At 58.4% G+C, this 18524-nt stretch overlaps 6 protein-coding genes across 6 annotated transcripts; 2 read left to right on the top strand and 4 right to left on the bottom strand.

The window, feature by feature from the left end:
• Positions 1 to 450: 450 nt before the first annotated feature.
• On the bottom strand, positions 451 to 3670 carry ACA1_223350 (F-box domain containing protein; the record flags this gene model as incomplete). Its single annotated transcript, XM_004338002.1, has 14 exons — positions 451 to 561; positions 642 to 709; positions 788 to 942; positions 1052 to 1191; positions 1299 to 1378; positions 1504 to 1594; positions 1756 to 1866; positions 2001 to 2086; positions 2128 to 2174; positions 2208 to 2298; positions 2444 to 2537; positions 2633 to 2740; positions 2862 to 3303; positions 3450 to 3670. 14 exons carry the CDS (start codon positions 3668 to 3670, stop codon positions 451 to 453), a joined length of 1845 nt encoding a protein of 614 aa, XP_004338050.1.
• A 259-nt stretch (positions 3671 to 3929) lies between these two features.
• On the top strand, positions 3930 to 6022 carry ACA1_223340 (uncharacterized protein; the record flags this gene model as incomplete). Its single annotated transcript, XM_004338001.1, has 7 exons — positions 3930 to 3996; positions 4128 to 4884; positions 4972 to 5071; positions 5181 to 5260; positions 5344 to 5458; positions 5567 to 5633; positions 5730 to 6022. 7 exons carry the CDS (start codon positions 3930 to 3932, stop codon positions 6020 to 6022), a joined length of 1479 nt encoding a protein of 492 aa, XP_004338049.1.
• Positions 6023 to 6223: 201 nt separating this feature from the next.
• On the bottom strand, positions 6224 to 7953 carry ACA1_223330 (peptidase S8 and S53 subtilisin kexin sedolisin, putative; the record flags this gene model as incomplete). Its single annotated transcript, XM_004338000.1, has 6 exons — positions 6224 to 6986; positions 7056 to 7144; positions 7225 to 7324; positions 7415 to 7532; positions 7651 to 7740; positions 7842 to 7953. The coding sequence occupies 6 exons, from the start codon at positions 7951 to 7953 to the stop codon at positions 6224 to 6226; spliced, it is 1272 nt and encodes a 423-aa protein (XP_004338048.1).
• A 219-nt stretch (positions 7954 to 8172) lies between these two features.
• On the bottom strand, positions 8173 to 9521 carry ACA1_223320 (NCS1/frequenin-related protein; the record flags this gene model as incomplete). The annotated part of the gene is made up of 7 exons (XM_004337999.1): positions 8173 to 8279; positions 8381 to 8516; positions 8620 to 8693; positions 8834 to 8940; positions 9051 to 9104; positions 9209 to 9302; positions 9491 to 9521. 7 exons carry the CDS (start codon positions 9519 to 9521, stop codon positions 8173 to 8175), a joined length of 603 nt encoding a protein of 200 aa, XP_004338047.1.
• A 638-nt stretch (positions 9522 to 10159) lies between these two features.
• On the top strand, positions 10160 to 13268 carry ACA1_223310 (amidohydrolase superfamily protein; the record flags this gene model as incomplete). The annotated part of the gene is made up of 14 exons (XM_004337998.1): positions 10160 to 10420; positions 10495 to 10560; positions 10640 to 10725; positions 10856 to 11012; positions 11094 to 11211; positions 11369 to 11473; positions 11551 to 11658; positions 11820 to 11882; positions 11984 to 12091; positions 12202 to 12368; positions 12516 to 12606; positions 12699 to 12755; positions 12873 to 12994; positions 13080 to 13268. The coding sequence occupies 14 exons, from the start codon at positions 10160 to 10162 to the stop codon at positions 13266 to 13268; spliced, it is 1698 nt and encodes a 565-aa protein (XP_004338046.1).
• Positions 13269 to 13426: 158 nt separating this feature from the next.
• On the bottom strand, positions 13427 to 17840 carry ACA1_223300 (coatomer subunit beta'2, putative; the record flags this gene model as incomplete). The annotated part of the gene is given in 16 exon segments (XM_004337997.1): positions 13427 to 13605; positions 13769 to 13871; positions 13979 to 14099; positions 14203 to 14447; positions 14587 to 14773; positions 14870 to 14994; positions 15129 to 15425; positions 15509 to 15765; positions 15885 to 16034; positions 16147 to 16379; positions 16517 to 16651; positions 16763 to 16884; positions 17013 to 17218; positions 17344 to 17450; positions 17465 to 17739; positions 17829 to 17840. The coding sequence occupies 16 exon segments, from the start codon at positions 17838 to 17840 to the stop codon at positions 13427 to 13429; spliced, it is 2754 nt and encodes a 917-aa protein (XP_004338045.1).
• Between the last annotated feature and the right edge of the window lie 684 nt (positions 17841 to 18524).

Below are 18524 nucleotides of genomic sequence, written 5' to 3'. Positions count from 1 at the left end.
GTACGGGGCAGGATCCCGGTCAGTGGGTCCGCGGTTGGCTGTGTGGTGCGCACACACGACACGTTCAGACCAGTGATCGGCAGAGCAAGTTGCAACATGCGAGAGGGTACCTTCAGCGCTCAGCGCGGCAAGAGCGAGAGCGGCGCACAGGAGGAGCAGAACGGTGGTGAGCCTCATTCTTCTGATGGTGGTGTTGTTTTGTACTGAGCTGTATGTATTGGTCGTGTTGTTGATGCTGCGAGAGCTTGGGTGTTGAGAGCATGTGAGCCTGTGGGCTCTCCGCCTTTTAACAGTTCGGGGACTGGGACCTTGTTCTCTTTACATGGGCACAAGATCCACCACCAACTAGTAACTTACCATCATGGTCACACGTGACAGCTCACCCCTTCGCGAATTTCCGCGCCATCACCGCAAGAATTTCACAACACACAACAGTCGAGTCTCTTTTCTTCACTCTGCGTGGAGGCGCGTGGTGGCCTCGGCCTGCTGTTGATGCTGCATGTCCTGGAACCAGGCCAGATCCTTCACGAACGCAAAGTCGGCCAACTGCGACTCCTTTGCCTGTGTTTATATAGATGTAGCCGCGTGGTTTGTGAGCCCGTGCGTGTGTCGTGTGTCGTGTGTGTTTCTCTTTCCCGTACCTTGGACAGGTATCGCTTGGACGCGCACTTGGTCATCCACTCTCTGCACTCCTCCGCCTCACACGCCGCTATCATTCGTCCAATCGGATTAATGACACCGCCACACGCCGCATGCGATATTATTGGTGGACGGGGCGGGGCGGTACCGGCGCAGAGGCGAGCCATGCAGAAGTAGGTCCAGAGGTCCCCCTCCGCGATGCCGAACTCGAGCTTGGCCTTCCCCGTCGCCACCAGCCGCCGGTAGTCGGCCTCCGCCTTCGCCGCCTCGACTTCCTTCGCCCGCACCGCCTCCTCATCACTTCTGTACCACGCGAACAATGCCACGACACACACGACACGACACGACACGCGTGGGCGATGGGTCGCGGGCCGAGAAGAAAAAGCAAAGCGTTGGCTGGTTGGCTGGTTACCCGATGATGTCTTCCTGGCATCGGCGGATGTCTTCTCGGAGGGCTTGCGCGCGGGCGTGGCAGGTGCGCGCTCGCAGGCAATAGAGCATCGCCCAGTTGCACAACGTGAGGCAGTCCATGGCGTCGAGCGCGAACGAGAGCTGTCGAAAGCGTCGACGCACACACGCACGACACCAAGCGACCGATGAGCAAGCACGCAAGCAAGCGCGCGCGCGTGCGATACGACACACATGCGGTACACGCGTACCTTATATCTCAAGTGGGCTTGCTTGAAGAGGCTGTCTCTCCCCTCTCCGTCCACTATCTCGGCCTTCTCACGAAGTGCATCTGCTCACGACACGACCAACGACACGGCACGACACGGCACGGCACGGCACGGCAACGACACAGTGTAAGTGTCAGTGCCAATGTGCGGTGGAGAGAGATGGAGTGTGGGAGCGGTGCGCGCGTACCGGCCCAGTTGCTGAGCACGATGGAGTCGGAATGCAGAGAATTGCACATCTCGTACTTGCTGAAGCACTCGTCGAAACGCCGCTCGGCCTCCTGTTCGCGCGTGCCCAGGTCCAGGTCCCACACGTCAGCAGTGAACCCGACCGACCAATCAACCAAAAGCGCCACGATATGTAGATATATAGAAATAAACAAAGACGTGTATGAAGAGAAATGTAAATGTCGACCATGGCCTGAGAAAGAGGCGCGCGTACGGGGTGGTTGTTGATGCGGACGTTGAAGTTGGCGTGCTCGCGAATGGCGTAGGCCCAGTTTTCGATAAGTAGGTAGTCCGGTCGCTTGCGCCCGTACAGCTCCAACGCCTCCTGTTGATGTTGATGGTGTGGTTGGCGTTGCGCGTCGCACGATTCGATTCAAATCCGTTTCGTCAGCTCAAAGCGTTGGCGCCATTTGTCGTCATAACAATCATCGCAGCGAACGAACGAACGAAGCGGCGTACCTGGTACTTGGCGTAGGCGAGCTGAAAGAGCCGGTCGGTCTGCTCATCGCCACCGACCCCGCTGTTGGCGTAGTCCCGTATCACACCTGCGCGCGTGCCACGCAGCGAATATCAGCACCAACCGAACCATCGTTGGTTTGTTTCTTCTTCTTCTTCTTCTTCTTCTTCTTCGGACTGAGAGGAGTTCTCGTACCAGCCCAAGCGCACAGGGTGCTGCTCTTGTCACGGACCGACACGGTGGTGGTCTGAAGGGACTTCTCGAACGCCTCGCACGCGGCCTCGTACCACTCCCGCAGGTCTGTGCCATGCGTGTGCGGTGGTGCGTGTGCGTGTGCGTGGTGCGTGTGCGTGCGTCGACATAGGTCCAGTTCAATGGTCGAATTGAATTGGCCAAGGCCTGGCGGGGGTCAAGGAGGGGAAGAGGGAGGGAGGGGCGCGCGTACGGGCGGGGTTGTGTGGGAAGTGGCGCTGGTAGATCGAGAACTCGTGGGTGACGTCGCCCAACGAAAAGTAGATCTTGAACTGCTCCTCCGGCGTCTGCACACCGCGATGCAACTCATGAGCCGTGTGTGTGTGGTGCGTGTGGTGTGTGCGGTGTGCGCGTGGTGTGCGCGTGTGGTAAGGGGGCGTACGAGTTTGTAGGAGAGGGCGGAGAGGAACTCCTCGCGGCAGATGAGGTACAGCGACCGCACCTCCATGATGTCCCGGTCCTCCTTCAGCTGCACCGGATCATCCTCGTCCTGCTCACCACACACACACACGACACAATACGACACAATACGACACGCGGACGCGTGAGTGTTGTTGGTGCCGAGTGCGTAGAGCCAGCAGTCGTAGTGTAATGCTGCGCGCGGGGGGTACCGTGGTGACCTGGGGCAGCTTCTGGCGCAGGTAGTCGCCCCACAAGCAGTAGCTGCGGCCGTTCCGCTTCTCCCGCGCCACCCACGGCTCCTTCGGCAGCACGACCTCCCCGTCGCCACCATCATCACCATCACCACCATCATCACCGTCTTCTCCGACCAACTGCGGCGGCGGTGGTGGTGATGAAGCGGACGACGCATCACCACCACCATCACCATCACCACCGCCGCCATGAGCATCATCGTCGTCGGCTACGTCGCGGCGTGTGGGTTGTTGTTTCCTGGGGAAGTGGGCGCGCTCGGTCTGGGTGCGGAGGCGGAAGAGGAGCTTCCACGACGTGACGTCCTTGACCTTGGGCAGCGGCCGACGCTCCCAGGCCTGCCCGTTGGGCGCCTCGCTCCCCTCCCTGAACCACTCCCGCGCGTACAACCGCCTCCACTGCCTGCAAAGAAAAACAAGTAGAAATAGAATAAATAAGTAATAATTCCTATTTATTATTTGACTAATCTCGAGATTTAATTATTTATTTGCTATTTATTTATTGAAAAAGGAGAATAAAAAAGAATGGGCGGAGAAGAGGGGGGGTACAGGTCGTCGTCGGCTAGGACGCGGAAGGGGCGGGACACGAGGGCGAGGGAGAGCCGATCTCGTGCATCGAGGAAGGAGAGGACGTGGATGGTGAGCTCGAGCGGCAGGACCTCACCACCCACCTCGAGCCTGGCCTCATCGGCATGGTGGTGGTGCCCCCCTCCGTCCGCCTCACTATCCACAAGCCCTCCATCCTCTTCCCGCTGCATCTGCTTCTCCATGTCTACAAGAAAAACCGAAACAAGATTGAAAAAACAAAAACCCAAAAATTGAAACAAAACGCAACAAAAGAGAACACAATGAGCTGTGCGTTGTGCCGTCTTGCTCGAACCGCGTGCGACAGGTGCCCCCCCCTTTCCTCCTTCTTCTGATCCTCTGTTCACCTCCATTTTTCCCGCCTTTCATTATTAATCAAAAAAATAATAACTCGATGTTATGGGGTGAAGGGTTCTGCCATGCGAGCGATGTGTGCGGTTGGGCATGCCCGAACGGTGCTTCCGCCCGCCCTCCAAGCGAGGCCGCCCAGCCCGCCAGGTCCCCTCCCCGGGTACGCCCAACCTCCCCCTTTTTTTCTTGTCGACTCAAGTAGAAGCTCACGCCTTTCTTGTGTGCACTCACATCCACACGTCGTGGTTGTTGGTGATGCATCGTCATCTTCACCATCGTCACCACCATCAGGCGTGCCTCGCATGGTGAAGATCCTGCCGCAGGCCTGTGATTCATTCGCGCCTCCGCCATCATCAGCTTCGCCAGCAGCTGCAGCCGCCGCCACAGCACCACCAACGCCATCGTTGCCATCACCGTCTCCTCTCGATCGAGAAGCCACAGCCGCACCGACCCAGGATCGACACCACCAACAACAACACTACGGGCGACAAGTCAACACATCAGCACCATCGGCACAACCGCCGGCGTCGGCAGCAGCTGCGGAGAACCAGGGCCTGAGCGGGGTGACGACCAGCTTTCTGGTGGAGACGATCATCGCGCTGAAGGAGGACATGCGCGCGATGACGGACAAGGTCCACGGGATGAAGAAGAGGGTGCGCGGCATGGAGCAGCTCCAGGGCGACGTCCAGGAGATGCAGCGACGCCTGCAGCAGCTCGAGGACGACAACTCGCAACTCCGCATCCAATTGGCGCAAGTCGCCGCGTCGCGCCACGGCGTCGCCCGCTATTCCTATCTCACGCCGTCTTCTTCCTCTTCCACTTCTTCTACATCATCATCGTCGTCTTCATCTTCATCTTCATCATCTTCGTTCGCCAGCGTGAGCTCGCCCAAGCGAAGAAGAGTGAGCCATGACGATGACGACGGTGGTGGTGGTGGTGCGACCGGCAGCAACAATGGAGATGTTCTGAGTGAGGAGGTGCTTTGCTGCTTCCCCTTCCTCCAACGCTACAACCTCTCTCCGAGCCGCTTCGTTGTCGACGACCTCCAGTACTCTCCGCCTTCATTCTTCATTCTTCATTCTTCATTCTTCTTCATTCTTCCTCATTCTTCTTCTGATCGCTTTGGCTCATCCAGGAAAGCGATAGCGGTGCTAACGGTCCCGCATGGGAAGAAATCCCGTTCGAGCACCACGTTCGCCACGCACCAGTTTTGCGACATCACCGGCTTCTCAATGGTACGCATACTTGATGTGTGTGTGTCTGCTGACGCTGTGCGCGGTGTTATAACTGCCCGTCACACCCACCCACACACACCCACACACCCACACTCAATCCGTACACCAGGCTGAGCTGCTCGGCCGAGAAATGTTCTCGCTGGTCCCGCGGCACCAAAAGTTCGAGTTCAGCCGCTCCTGGCGAGATGGGTACACACGCCACACCACGCCAGAGTTGAGTTGAGTGGTGGTCGCCTAACGCCGCCACGGCACCTCGACACCACCATGAACAGGTTTCGCGTCGGAATGGGCGACATCGTCCAGCATTGCATCCACCTCGAGCACAAGGACGGATACCTCGTCAAAGTCGCGGCACGCAACCAATTCTTCTGGAGCTCCGATGGGCAGGTACACCACCGGCGGACTCACATTCTTTTATTATTCTTATGTTATCGTAATTATTTTTATTTGTTTCATTACTTTTATTTTATTGCTCACGGTGCCGCGTCTGCGCAGCTCACCTACGCCGTGATGTGCGTCGACGAAGTCCTGGCAAGGGACTACCTGCCTTTCTCTATCGAAGGTTCCGCCCGACATCCCGCTTTTGATGGTCTCACTTCTTTCTCACACACCGCACGCACGCACGCACGCACACGCACGCACGCACGACAATCTGTAGAGTTGCGCGTGAGAGAGAAGGAGGAGTGGGAAGAAGTGGGGCGGGAGGTTGCCGAGGAGACGATGCAGGCCTCCGCGCTGGCTGTGCGCGGCGGTCACCACAACTTCGATGCTCCCGCGCCGTCGCCGCTCGTGCCGCCCTACACGCCCACCACCGGGGCCGAGGGGGCCTGGCACGAATTCCTTCTCTTCGAGGACGACCACAGCACCTGCTCTTCGTCTTCGTCTTCGTCTTTCTCCTCGGCCTCTTCTCCACCGCTCAGCGGCTTCTTCCCGCCCAGCTCGGACTGCTGAGCCGCTACGCGCAAGTAGAACGAGAAGCGTGTTGTGAAGGTGCAACACTTCAAGTAGAAAGAGATGGGGGTGAAGGTTGAAGAACAACAACGTGAAGAGCCCAAATGGCGACAAGTTTATCCAAGTGGGGTGCCCACCGAGAGAGGGCGAGTACTACACAAAGAGGGTTGGGGGGAGCAGAGTGCGACTTCTACAACTGGTCTAGCACGGGGCGGTGTAGAGCAGCTTGTTGGGGGTGCTCGAGCAGCCGCTCTTGGTGCACTTGAGGTCGATGGCGTTGGAGGTCGAGTCGGCCAGGATCTTGGACTTGACCGCGTCGGCCGAGTAGGACGGGTGGGCACCGAAGATCAGCGCAGCCACGCCGCACACGTGGGGCGAGGCCATCGACGTGCCGGAGATGGTGTTGTAGGCGCTGTTGGAGCCGATCCAGGCCGACTTGATGGCCTGGCCGGGCGCCAGGATGTCGACGCAGGTGCCCCAGTTGGAGAACGACGCGCGGATGTCCTGGCCGGAGCCCAGGCCGCCGGTGAAGTAGGTGGCGCCCACGGTGATGGCCTTGGCCTCCGAGGCCGGGCTCACGTTGCACGCGTTCTGGTCCTCGTTACCGGCGGCGACGGCGAACGGCACGCCGGCGTCGACCACGGCCGCGACGGCGCGGTTCTCGACCGACGAGTAGCCGCCGCCGAGCGACATGTTGGCCACCGACTTGCGGCCGCGCTTGCGGGCGTTCTCGGCGGTCCACTGAATGCCGGAGATGACGCCGGCCGCGGTGCCGCTGCCGTCGCAACCGAGCACCTTGACGGCGATCAGGGTGACGCCGCGGGCCACGCCCACGGTGGTGCCGCCGACAGTACCGGCGACGTGGGTGCCGTGACCGTTGCAGTCGGTGTCCTTGCGGTCACCGGCGAAGTTGTTGCCCCAGATGGCGCGACCGGCGAACTCCTGGTGCGTCGTCAGGATACCACTGTGTGCGGTGCCACGTCAGCATTGGCCCACAAACAGTGTGCGAATCAGGAAATGGTGAAGAACGTACGTGTCGATGATGTAGGCGTCGACGCTGGAGGCGGTCTGGTCCCAGGTGTACTTGCCGTTGACACCCGACATGGCGTGGGTCTCAATCCTCTGCAAGTTCTACTTGAGAGCGGGGGTGGAAAACAAGAGGTTAGACTTTCGTTGGCTCGTGTGCGTGTGCGGTGACATACCCAGATGGCGCCGCTCTCGGAGCGGCAGGCCTGGAGAGTGCGGACCTGGTTCTCCTCGATCAGCTCCACGGCGGGGTGGCTCCTGAGGAACTGGACAGCGCTACACATCAAATACAAAAAATATTAGTGGGCAGTTTTACAACAATCAAAAAAAAAAAAAACAATGGGGTACTGTGGGACCACGACGTACTAGGAGGAGGTCTTGACGTGGAGCGCCTTGAAGGAGTTGCCAATGATCCAGGTGTTGAGGACCTCGCCATCGACGTCGGCGGCGAAAAGCCTGGTCATGTCGCTCACATAACCCTCCCCTACACGAGCACGAGCCAAAAAATTAATTACGGAAAAGTAATAAAACAAAAAAAGAACGAAAAGGGCTTCGCGTTTTCAAAGGGAACGAAAACGAAAGCGAAGATGAGTGACACGTACACTCCTCGTGGAGCATGTCGGGCTTCATGAGGACGATGTACTCGTCCGCAATAGCCTGGCCGGAAACGGCCTTGTGCAGCGGCGCCAGCTCTGCGTCGCAACACATTATATTAAAAACAGTGTCATCTACAGTTCCATCTGCAGTTCATCAGATGATCGATCCAATCGATTCAGTGGTAATGAGTTGGTACCAGCCGAGGCATAGACGCAGAGGGCAAGCAGGCCCAGGACGGCAACGAAGGCCTTCATGTTTTCCGAGTGTGAGAAGTTAGGTACAAGGAGCCGTCTGGGCCACGCCTTCATTTTATCGGGCGGTCATCAAGAAAACAGCAAGATGAATTCCGTCAGTGCCGACCAATGGCACAACGCGCCGGTGCTGCGCTCCCGTGGGCCTCTGCCCCCTTTTCCGCGCCAATGCCCGCTCAGCGTTTTGTTGGCTCGTGTACAAAAAATGAAACACGAAAACGACGGTCTTGTACACCCCCCCCCCAACACTCTGATGGTCATCACCATGACGGTCGCTCAGAAGGTGATGGTGACTTCCCTCTTGAATCCGTTGAGGGTGGCCGTGATCTTCGGCTCGGCCAACGCGAACTCCTTGAACTCCTCGAACGACAGCTTGCCGTCCTCTGCAGACGATAACGCGTTTAGCGCGTGCGGGAGGGGGGGAGGGGGGAGGGGCGAGCGGTGCGTGCGTGCGCAATCGCGCGTGCGGGGGGGGGAAGAGTACTGTTGGTGTCGAGGGTGTCAAACGCGTTGTCGGCGAAGAGGGTGGCCATCTCCTCGGCGAACTCGTTGAGCTCCTCCATCGAGAGCTCCTCGTTGCCGTGCGTCGTGCAGAGCGCCTTGAACCCGGATATCCACGCCTACTCCCGCACGTGCGCCCGACACCGCACACACACACACACACACGTTGCGTTGAGTCACGACGCAACACATCGCCGCGCGCAGTGTTTGGAGTAATGATACCTGTTTGAACATGAGGCAGAGCTCATCCTTCGTGATGTAGCCATTCCCGTCGATATCGTAGGCCTTGAACGACACTGCACGCACACGACCGCACACGCACCACCGCACACGCATGATACGCGACCGCGCACGCACGCACGCACACACACACATAGAGAGAGAGGTCAGGGTGAGCGGCACGAGCGCGGTGCAGGGGGCGAGGGGGGCGGCGTACGGAGGAGCTTCTCCTCGGGGGTGCCCTTGCAGAGGAAGGAGAGGCCGGAGATGAACTCCTGGAGGTCGACCGTGCCGTCCTTGTTCAGGTCCAACAGCTCAAACATCCTGGCAACAGACACACACCGATCAAAACACACACACACACCACCGCACACGCACGCACCACCGCACACACGGCGCACACGCACACCGCACACCGCACACGACACACGCACCTGTCAGGGAAGGGTGTGTCATCGAGCTTCTTCAGGCCGGCCTCTTCGAGTTTGCTGTTCGCGAAAAAGAGAGAAGCGAAGCGAAGCGAAGAAGCAGGTCAGGGCTCGGCAACGCCGATCATTAGAGGAGAGGGTAGCGGCAGCTGAGAGAGAGGTACCCGATGGCCTTCTTGAAGGCTGGCCGGTCGAGCTTGCCGTCGGTGGCGCACTCGTTGAAGGTCGAGTACAGGGACTTGACCTCCACCTTGTCGACTGCGTGCACACCCACACATGAAGGTCACAACGTTGACCACCCAGACACACAAAAAACTCTATTTTTATTTGACAGATTTTTTAAAATAATATATTGAAATAATTATTTGTATTCACGTTTGACCCATATATATGGTATTGATTATTAAAATATTATTTTCACATAAAAAAAGGCACTTTGGGCGTACAGTGTGTCTCCTCTTGCAGCTTCTTGACCATGCTCGACGACACGCTGCCATCTACTCGGATTCGTTAGTTGGATGCTTGCAGAACAATCTAAACTACAAGAAGGAAATGTACATTTCTTCTTGTCAGCATCGAGCTTTTTCTCCTTGGAGTTCTTGTGTCCCATCTCGGCTATGAAAAACTAATAATAATAAATAATAAATCGTTCGAAATGCAAGCAGTGGTCAGCGGGGCGTGTAGAAGATAAACTTTTTCACCTCTTGGGCAATTTTACCCCAATTATGACCTTTAACCTAACATGCCTGGAATGCCTGAGCCAATTTTCAACGGTTTCGTCGGTTGCCTGGCAACGCAGTGCCTGCGCCTAACTTCGTGGCCTTTACAAGTATACCTGGCTTGCACCATACTTGGTGGCCATTTGCAGGCCAGGGCACTGGTTGTTGCCTTGCACTCAGGCCTTGAGAGTACCCTCACTGGCATTCCCAAGTCAGCTGCAGTTAGCAGGTGTGATGTGTATTGTTGTAGAGTTTAAGCATGCACATACACTCAACTAGGACTGGAAAGAATAACAAGTCCCTTTTGGTGTAAATTGATCATAATGGGGCTACCCAAAGAGGTGGGTAGACAAAAAAAAGGTAAACACAAAAGAAACTTTTTCCCAGCCACAAGAGATGGAAGAAAAGAGATTTGTGCACCTGCGCAACGGCAAGATTTACAGCACCACCGGGGTGGGGCGCGAGAGTGCGGCAGATGCGGCGACGCCACCCACCACCGACCACCTCCTCAAGACCGACCTCGTTCTCGACACTGCCAGCGGCCGCATCGTCGACGTGTGGTCCACAGACGACAGCCAGCAGCAGCCGACGTCAGTCGCCCTCCCGCCCGCCGACGACACCCGCGTGATCGATCTCGAGGGCAAGCTCGTCCTCCCGGTACGCTTCCTCTTCTCCGCCTTCTCTTCTTCGGCTTCTGCCGGCTGGTGCTGACGTCAGCAATTGCGCGCCAGGGGCCGCACGACTCGCACATCCACGTGCTGGGCCTGGGCAAGATGCTGTCCTACCTCCACCTTAAGGTACGCGTGCGCACACACACTACATCGCACACGCCACCGCACACGCACGCGGGAGCTGATGTGATGTGGGGTACAACAGGAGGTGGGTTCGATGGGCGAGCTCAAGGACAAGCTGCGCGCCTATGTCGACGCCAAGCGGAACGCCGGAGAACTCCAACCGGGAAGGTCCGTTCGCGCTCACCCCGTGGCACACACGTGTGTGTGTCGTGTGTGTCGTGTGTCGTGTGTGTAGTGTGTGTCGTGTGTGTCGTGTGGCTGCTGACGTGTGGCTGCTGACGTGTGTGGGGTTGGGCAGGTGGGTGGTGGGGTTTGGGTGGGACCAGGACCTGATGGGCCACAACGGGTACCCGTCGCGGCAGGACCTGGACGAGGTGGTGCCCGACGTGCCGGTGCTGCTGCTGCGGGCGTGCCTCCACATCGGCGTCACCAACACGGCCGGCCTTCGCGCCGCGGTACCAACCACCACCACCACACACACATTCCTTGGCATTCCTGTGGCATTCCATTCATTCCAAAGTGGTGGCTGCTGGCAGGGTATCACGAGGGACACGCCCAGCCCGCCCGGCGGGCAGATCGATAAGGACCCGCAGGGCGAGCCGACCGGCATCGTACGCGAGCTCGCCCTCGACCAAGTTCAGCGCCTCATCGAAAGTACCCTCGACACAAACTTCACCCGTCAGCCCACGATGCGCGTGACACTAACGGCGATCACGCGTGTCGTGCGGTGTGTGTGTGTGTCGTGTGTCGTGTGCGTGTCGTTGGTCGTGTCGTGTGCGGTGTGTGATGCCATGCATTCATCATTTGTCAGACGATCGCGAGACGTTGAAGAAGTACATCGAAACGGCCATCAAGTACTGCGTGTCGGTGGGGCTCACGGCCGTGCATGCCAACGACGACGCTCCCGCCTGGCAGCGTACGTATCGCGTACTGTAGCTGTCGTTGTCGTCGTTGTCGTTGTCGTCGTTGTTTACGCTGCTGGCGCCGCGACAGTGTACGAGGAGCTGCAGCAGGAGGGGAAGCTGCCCATCCGGGTGTACCTCACCGTCTACCACCACGAACTCGACCGGCCCGACATCCCCAAGCCCCTCTCCCAAACCGGTACTATTATTAATACTACTTTATTTTTTTAAAAAAATACTAATATTTCACTAGTCTTTTTTAAACTATTGATACCATTTCTATTTCTTAGAGTATTTTTGTAATTTCTCTTCATTTTTAATTGATCACGCTGTATTGGCGTATGGTATGGGCGAGTGCAGGTCTGTTGGAGTGCCACCGCGTGAAGATCATCGCCGATGGCAGCCTGGGCGCAGAAACGGCCGGTGCGCACCGCCGCCCACCCAACGCCCACGACACAGCCCGATTTCTTACTGATGAGCGCGTGCGTGTCGTGCGTGTCGTGCGATCGGTGGCCACACAACAGCCCTTCGCCAGCCCTACGTGGGGAAGGACGCCAAGGGCTTGCTCATCTACTCCCGTCCCACCCTCGTCTCCATGGTCAAGAAGGCTCACGACCTCGGCTACCGCTTGGGTGCGTACGCGTGTGTGGTGACGCGTGTGCGGTGATGCGTGTGCGGTGATGCGTGTGCGGTCGTGCGTTGTGTTGTCTTTTCACCGACGCACGCGCGCGGGTGGCGGCAGAGGTGCACGCGATCGGCGACGAGGCCGCAGAGGCGGTGCTAGAGGCCTTTGAGAAGGCGGGCGTGCAGCCCGAGGATCGGCCCATCCTCACCCACTGCCAGATCCTTGGACCCGACCTACTTGACACCATGGCCCGCCTCGGCGTCATCGCCAACGTCCAGCCGCAGGTACTGCACTACACGACGCGCACACGACACGCACGACACGACACGCACACGACGCGCACACGACACGCACACGACACGCACACGACACGCACACGACACGAGATTGGTGCTTGTCGTAACTGCGCGTTGGGTTTGGGGGGATGACAGTTCGTGACGACGGACAGTTTGTGGCTGCACAAGCGGGTGCAGCCGGAGGTGCTCCCGTACTGCTACGCCTGGAAGACCATGCTCGGCAAGGGTATATACACCGAACACGACACGACACGACCAACGACACGACACGCGCGCAAACGATTTCAGAGCCTCACCAAACGTTCCTCGTCATGGTAGGTATTCGGGTGGCCGGTGGTTCCGATGCGCCGATTGAGCTGCCCGACCCCTTCCTCGGTACCCTGCTGCGCGCTTTCGTCCCTGGCCTGATAAGCCGCAACAGGGCACTCACCATTTATTTTACGCCGCACACGCACACGCACACGCGCACCGCCGCACACGCCGCCAAAAAAGGCCTCTACGCGGCGATCTTCAGGCACGACACCAACAAGCAAACGTGGCGCGAGGAGGAGCGGCTCACCTTCGACGAGGCCCTCCACATCTACACCGCGAGCGGCGCCTTCACCGCCAAGCGGGTACGTGTGTGCTGTCGCGCGTGTGGTGTGCGCAGTGGTAACGTGGTGTGTGCTTGTGTGCGTGCGTGTGTGTGGCGCTACACAGGAGGACGAGCTCGGTAGTTTGGAGCGGGGCAAGAAGGCCGACTTCGTGGTGGTGTCCCACCGCGTGGACCTCGACCCGGCCCTGCTGGCCCACCACGGACCCGACCAGGTCTGGGTCGACGGCCGCCTGCGCTGGCACTCGGCCATGGGCCGCGAGGTCGGCGCCCGCGGCAAGACCTGCTCCTGCTGACCGCCACCACACCACCAGCACCACACATTGCGTCGATCACATATTCTCTCATTTTTGGCATTCCCCTCTCGCACACATTGTGCGCTCTCCATCAACACTGGACATGTTGGTGATGTGTTGATGACGTCAGCTCATGTTCCCCCTCCTCCTCCTTCTCTTTAGTCGTCGTGGTCCTCGAGGAGCTGGTCGTCGTCTTCTACGCCCAGGTCATCGTCAAAGACCACCTCTTCGGGCTCCACTGGCGCTTCGGGCTCGGGCTCGAGCTCGGCGGCCTCCTCGACGACTTCCTCCTCATCGGCGCCCTCCTCCGCCACATCACCTCCCTCCTCCTTCAAGGCTGTTTCAAATCACACACGACACGACACACACGACACGACCAACGACACGCACCGCATCGCACACGAGTAGAAAGGGTAAGGAGGTGAGCACAAGTGCGTTGAACGCAAGCCAAGGGCAGCCGATGAAGAATCAAAAGAGAGAGAAGAGAGGGTGGGGGGTACCGGCGACGATGTCCCTGTCGAGGTTCTCCTTGACGTCGAGGTAGCGCGTCGCCGGGTAGGCCTGCTCCCTCTCCTCCTGCGCGATCTCCTCAGCCCTCAGGCCCTGTGTGCGACGATTGCGGCCAAGCGAAGTAGAAGAAGAATTGAGGTGATGAGCGTGTGCGACGAGAAAGGAGAGAGCTTGATGAATGGGTGGGGAGGGATGCGTACGAGCGAGATGTCGGGGAAGAGGTTGTCGTATTCGAGGGGATCGGCGAGCGACTCGGCAGCGCGCGCGAGACCCTTCTTCTGCAGGTCCTCGCGCCACAGCTTCACCACGCGCGAGATTTGACTGATCGAACGACACCGCACACGAACACACGACACACGACACACGTGTGAGTTCTTCACATTCCAATGCAACGGGAGCGGTTGGTGTGTGTGTGTGTGGGTACCCGGGTGCGTAGGTTCGGGCAAAGAAGGCGGCCTCGGGGATGCGGCCGGTGTCGCAGAGGAGGTCGATGCAGGCGTCGACCCGGCGGAGCTGGAAGTAGCACATGAAGGCGATGTTGTTCTTGCCCTGCTCCACGGCCAGCTGGGCCAGCTTCTCGATGCCCTCGCCCCGCGCGATGGACGTGTACAGCAGCAGCAGACCGTTCAGGTCGCCCGCCTTCAGCAGGCACTCCTCCGCCAGGTCCCACTGCACCATCACAACATCCGCTCAGCCCAGACGCGCAACGCACGACACACACGACACACACGACACACACGACACACACGACACACACGACACACACGACACACACGACACACACGACACACGAGGGGGAAGCGCATACGTTGCAGTGGGTGAGAGCGAGATCGCCCAGCTGGCGCCACTTGTGCTCGGAGTCGGCCTCCTTGGCGATCTCCTCGGCCATTTCGAGGAGGCCCAGCTGGACGGCGAGGTCGAAGCGGTGGTCCGTGTCCGTCGACATCTGGAGGGCCTGCTCCTTGAGCCCCTGCGACTCCAGGAACTGCGACACCCTGCGCGCCGTTCAAACAACATTTTAGAAATTACAAAACAGAAACGAAACGAAACGGAATATGCAAAAGAAAAAGAAAAAGGATTCGCGTGGGCACCTCTCGCGGGCCTCGGTGGGGATGCTGGGCAGCAGCTTCTCGGCGGCCTCGAGGTCCTGGCGCAGGATGGCCGTCTGGTAGTTGATCACCGACAGCTGCAGCGTGTAGCACACCACGTTCAAGTTCTGCAGATGGAAGGTGGTGAAGGGAACGTCAGCAAACAAGGAAGTGCGTTGTTGTGTGTGTTGTGTGTGTCGTGTGTGTCGTGTGTGTGTGACATTACCTTGTCGGCGAGGTAGAGGCGGTTGTGCTGGGGCACGTAGCCGAGGAGGTACATCTGGCGGTCGAGGTGGGAGATGGTGAAGATCTCGCCGCCCACGCAGTAGTTGAGCCGGTTGGCGGCGTTGGTGTAGACGAAGCAGTCCCCGGCCCACTGCGCCGTGCGCACTCGCTCGTTGGTCTCGCTCAGCAGCTCGAAGGCGTCCTCAATGCCCTCGTCGCCCGCCTCGATGCCGCTGTCGATCATGCGCGCGACGATGTCCTTGTTGTAGCGCAGGATGAAGAACGACGCCTCCGTGGCGATCGTCACCACATCACCGCTGTCGCTCCAGTAGATCTAACACACGACACGACACGACCAACGACACGACACGTCAGCCTGGTGTGAGCACCACCGCACACGCAGGTGCAGAGACGTACCGACTTGGGCACGACGTCGATCTTCCTGATGACGCGGCCCTCCCAGTCGTAGAAGGTGACGGAGCTGGTGGAGCGGGCAGCGAGCAGGGGGCCGCCGAAGATGCCCTCGGCCGAGAAGGTCGGGCGGATGATCTTGGTCTCCTTGAAGTTCTGGAAGATCTTGATCTTCGACGAGCTCTCCCTCACACCGTACGAGTTGCTCTTGTCGTTCGACCACACAAACTCCAGACCGCTGCCGAAGCTCTTGTTACGCAGACCTGTGCCGCCACACATACGCTCGACGTGAGTGTGCGTGCATGTCGCACGGAGTGTCGTGTCGTGTCGTGTCGTGTGTTGCGCGCGGTGTGTGCGGTTGGCGCCGGGTGAGACGGTGTACCGATGGCGGTGTAGATGATGTACTCGCCATCGCCGCACACGACGATGAAGCGACCGTTGGGGTTGTGCTTCAGGGTCTGCGGGAAGATCTCCACGGTGCCCATGTCCTTCGTGGGCAGAGCCAGGCGCTCGCCGTCCACGACCTCCACGTCTGCCCGTGACCATACAGCATCCACCAGCAGCAGGCGTTAGTTCCCTTTTCTCTCTTCTTTTCTTTTGCGTAATACTTCTTAATGTTTGCGCGTTGGGTGGTGGTGGCGCACCTCCGGCGATTTTGACGTTGGCGGCCTGGATTTCGTTGTGCTTGGCCCACACGATCTTGCCCGTGGGGTCCATGCTCACGGCGGGCTCCTCGCTGCCCAGCTTGATCATGACGCAGCCCTCGTCGTAGCCGAGAACGAGCTTGTTGGAGCCCTTGAGGTAGCCCAGAGCCCAGATGCGCTCCATGCCGTAGTTGAGGGTCTTCTCCAGACGATAGGTGTTGGAGTTCCACAGCCTGTGAGCCGAGTTTGTCGAGAGAAGGAGCAAGCATCAGCATCCGAGATCGGTGCACACGCGACGCGATACAGCGGCGCACGACGCGCGCTCGAGGTGAGTTGGTGGTGAGAGGAGGCGCAGCGCGTGTGTACACACCTGACGGTGCCGTCTTCGGAGCCGGAGATGATGAGCGGCAGGGTGGGGTGGAAGCAGGCAACCGACACGTTGTGGGTGTGGCCCTCCAGGGTCTGCACGCAGGTCTTGTTCTGGTAGTCCCACACCTTGAGCAGCCTGTCGCGCAAGAAGAAGAAGAAGGAGAGAACAACGAGTCAGGCGTATGCATGTAAGAACTACGTCGGCTCTACACTTGAGAGCTGTTTCTAGTATGGGGCGAAGGCGCACTTGTCGTCGGCACCGCTGATGATGTAAGGCTTGTCGCCGCCGGTGAAGTATTCGATGGCGTTGACGCCCTTGTCGTGGCCCTCGAGCGTGAAGTGCGCAACGGGAGAGCCCAGACCCCACACCTGCAGCACAACACACACACACACACACACACACACCACACACAGCGAGGCGCGTGGATGAGACAGTGCGCCAAGGGCAGCAGAGTTGGAGAGACAGATCTGGCGCGCAGAGCCGACGGTTGTAGTACCTTGATGGTCCTGTCGAGCGAGGCCGAGGCGAAGGTGTTGGGATCCTTGGGGTTGAAGGTGAGCTGCATGACGTAGTGGGTGTGGCCCTCGAACACCTGCACGCACTGCCAGTTCTTCTCCCAGTCCCACAGCTTGATCAACATGTCGTCGGACGACGAGATCACGAACGACTGCGTCGGGTGCACGGCCAAGCAACGGATGTAGTCTGCAGAGAAAGGCGAGAGAGAGGAGAGGTTGGCCAAGAAGTGTAAGCAGACGAACGTAGTAGACGAGTAGTGGGATAAAAGACACCTGTCGGGTAGAAGAAGCCGATCAGAAGAGTGCATGTACCTTGGTGGGCCTCGAATTCGGCAACCTTCTCCATGGTGTTGTAGTTGTACACACGGATGAGCATGTCATCGGCACCACAGATTACCCACTGCTTGCGCGCGATGAACCTGGCCGTACGCACTGTGCACGACCGCCGCCCACGTGCGGCACAACGTTACTCTTCGGCTCCCATCTCTCTCCTTTCTCGCAACGCTCGATCTCGGAGGGAAGCAGCAAATCAAGCGAATGGAAGGAGGCTTTACCAGGCAAGTCGGAGACCTCGAAAGATTTGACGAGGTTCTGTGTCTTGTAGTTCCAGATGTAGACATTGCCATTGTAGAGCGAAGCCAAAATCCAGGGCTCGCTAGGATGGAAGTCAACAGACTTGACTCTGTCCGAGCGCGCCGAGAACTTGCGCTGTTGGAAGAATCACGAGCCACAAAGAGCCCAAAGAAGGATGAATAACGGATGCCAGTGCAGATGAAGGGGGCGATTGGGAGACGCACCTGAATGTCCATGCGAAGCGGCTAAATGGCCAGGCATAATTACATGTGGGGGGGTGGGAATCAGAGGTGAGGATTTGAGCGTACACACTCAGTGTGATTGAACCCCACATCAATTCCATCCCGAAATTGATTTCGTGTAGATCCACAACCTGCGTGGGCGGAGAAGCGTACCATTTTGTAGAGATGGAATTGGTTTCTACTCAATCAAAGCGATCCCAATCAGATCTCTGATGTCAGGTTGTTTGCGCTCGCGCCAACCTTCTACGTGCGGCTTCTTCACACTTCACAACGTGGGCAGGCAGCCGACGTGGTGCTTGCGAGGCCGAATCAAAAAATCTGAGCCAATGACGATAGTGCTTTGATTTTCCAGAAGTCTGAACATTTCTTTGTGATTTTCTTCTTTACTGTTGTTGCAGGAGAGAAAACAGCAGAGAAAAATCAGCAAGAAGACGGCGCTATTTCTGCGGAGACGCGAACGCTACAGGGCCGAGAATGCCCTCCCGAATGGAACGCGAACAGTTGATTCAATCAATCAATCACCCACACCGCCCACCGATTAGCCGGTCGGGGAGAGCGATTTTGAGCGTTCATGTCTGAGTTGCGCGCAGAGCAAGATGAAGCGCGGGCGGTTGGAGGCACCTCCGAACACAAGAAAGTGGATGTGGAGCTGAATGAAATGACTTCGGCCTGGCAGCT

The sequence above is a fragment of the Acanthamoeba castellanii genome, assembly GCF_000313135.1.
Source record: "Acanthamoeba castellanii str. Neff unplaced genomic scaffold scf7180000084760, whole genome shotgun sequence".
Classification (NCBI taxonomy): domain Eukaryota; phylum Discosea; order Longamoebia; family Acanthamoebidae; genus Acanthamoeba; species Acanthamoeba castellanii.
The sequence above is the reverse complement of the archived record's forward strand: the minus strand, read 5'-3'. Positions and strand labels throughout refer to the sequence as shown.